At 45.9% G+C, this 1,639-nt stretch overlaps 1 protein-coding gene across 1 annotated transcript; it reads left to right on the forward strand.

Moving 5' to 3' along the window:
* Positions 1–1,158: 1,158 nt before the first annotated feature.
* Positions 1,159–1,639, forward strand: LOC144700542 (fasciclin-like arabinogalactan protein 6). The gene is made up of 2 exons (XM_078571962.1): positions 1,159–1,411; positions 1,458–1,639. Exons 1-2 carry the CDS (start codon positions 1,159–1,161, stop codon positions 1,637–1,639), a joined length of 435 nt encoding a protein of 144 aa, XP_078428088.1.

Consider the following 1,639-nt stretch of genomic DNA (forward strand, 5'->3'; position numbering starts at 1 on the left):
GTCAAAGAGTGTTCAAGTTTTGGGTTTTGTAGGGGTAATGCCCGTGGCTTATCAGACAGAACAGGAGAGTGGTGTAGCAGAATTGAGGCCGTGGCCGGGGTGGCAGGAGATGAGGGCAGTGGACAGGTGTCTGATAATTATAGCAGAGAGAGCAAATTCAGGATAGGCCCTATTTGGGATAGAAACATAGGTTCCTAGGGGTTGAATAGACACCAGGGGAGTCGATGTGGGCGTGTTGAGCAAGTAGAAATACTGTTTCGTAGAATATCATGTCCCGAGTGATGACAAGTTTATTAGAGATAAGGGAGAGGCAGAAATTATGGTGAAGATGAGAGTTGTAGCCAAGGAAGAGGCTATATTTGGCTCAGGGTTGGAGTTAGTGTTGGTTGTATGGGAGATCCTGCTCGATATAAGAGTACCGCAACTCTCATCTGTTCTCATTTCCAATGGAGCCATCGTCGGGTGCCAACGTCTTTCCGTTGGATAATTTATGTAATAAGACGGTTGTCACGCAAAAATGAGTACATCCCACAAACAAGGAAGATCGATGGAACCATTTAAAAAATCTAGTTTTTCTACACATCCAGTTTAAAATAATTAACAATCGTGTGTGTGGGAAACGATGGGCGCAAAACTAAACAAATCAATTGAAAAAGAAAAAATCTTCCTCGTCCAAAACATTTGATGTGCTCCAGAATATTTGTCTCGGGATACACGACCGTAATTGACTTCTTTCACCAGTACGTTCCTCTTCCACGAGGTCAAGCGCACACTGGTTAAACTAAATACTAAATCTCGTTGCGGCGTATCCGTGGAATTTGTTTCTTTTTTTACGCCAAGATGAAGTTGATTGCTAGAATGAGGCCGCCGTACAGAAGAAGCTTCCATCAGTCCACAGGAAATAGCTATTGTTTATGGACGTGTCCCTTCAAAGAGGGGACACTTACTAAAATATTATGTGTCACTCTCAAGAGCCCGAAAATTATACTGCACGCTAGTTACTTGAGAACCAGAATAATTCCAATTAGAATGATAAATGAACTGGATGGGATAATTATAGGTTTTTAGTCGAATAGAAGGGGACGATAATAAAACGGGTACTCGGGTATACATATAAATACAACACGGAGAGCAACCGAAACGCCATACTCACTGCCCATGGCTTCCTTTTCCACCTACTACGCTCTGCTAGCACTTGTTCTCGTTTTGGTGGCGCCCGCCGCAAGCGGGAAACAGTTCACCATTGCGGATAAGCTGCTGCTGGAGACAAACATGTTTCCAGTAATCCAGAAACACTTGGAAACCAGCACCGAGGGTCTGACTGCCTTCGCCCCGACGGATGTTGCCTTCGGCAAGCTTCCTCCCGGTGACCTAGACCGTCTTACACTGGCCCAAAAGACGCAGTTCGTGCGTTCGCATATGGTGCCCAAGTACTACAGCTTCGCGAATCTGAGCAGGGTCTCTTTTCCTCCAGACGTTTGCCCAAGGGAAGACTCTGAAGGTTGGTTTGAGACAGAACATGCCAGTCGTTTCATCAGGGCTGGTGACCACCCCTGTGGCCTTCGCCGTCCAAGATAAGTATCCGGTCTCCGTCTTCGCCATAAATGATGTTCTGATCCCACCGAAGACGCTTGGCTGA

The sequence above is a fragment of the Wolffia australiana genome, chromosome 3, assembly GCF_029677425.1.
Source record: "Wolffia australiana isolate 7733 chromosome 3, ASM2967742v1".
In the NCBI taxonomy this organism is placed as follows: domain Eukaryota; kingdom Viridiplantae; phylum Streptophyta; class Magnoliopsida; order Alismatales; family Araceae; genus Wolffia; species Wolffia australiana.

Excerpts from the sequence above, each read along its gene's own strand:
- LOC144700542 (XM_078571962.1), top strand. The coding sequence starts at position 1,159 with ATGGCTTCCTTTTCCACCTACTACGCTCTGCTAGCACTTGTTCTCGTT. Across the intron at positions 1,412-1,457 it reads CCAAAAGACGCAGTTCGTGC|GGTCTCTTTTCCTCCAGACG; the intron begins GTTCGCATATGG and ends GAATCTGAGCAG.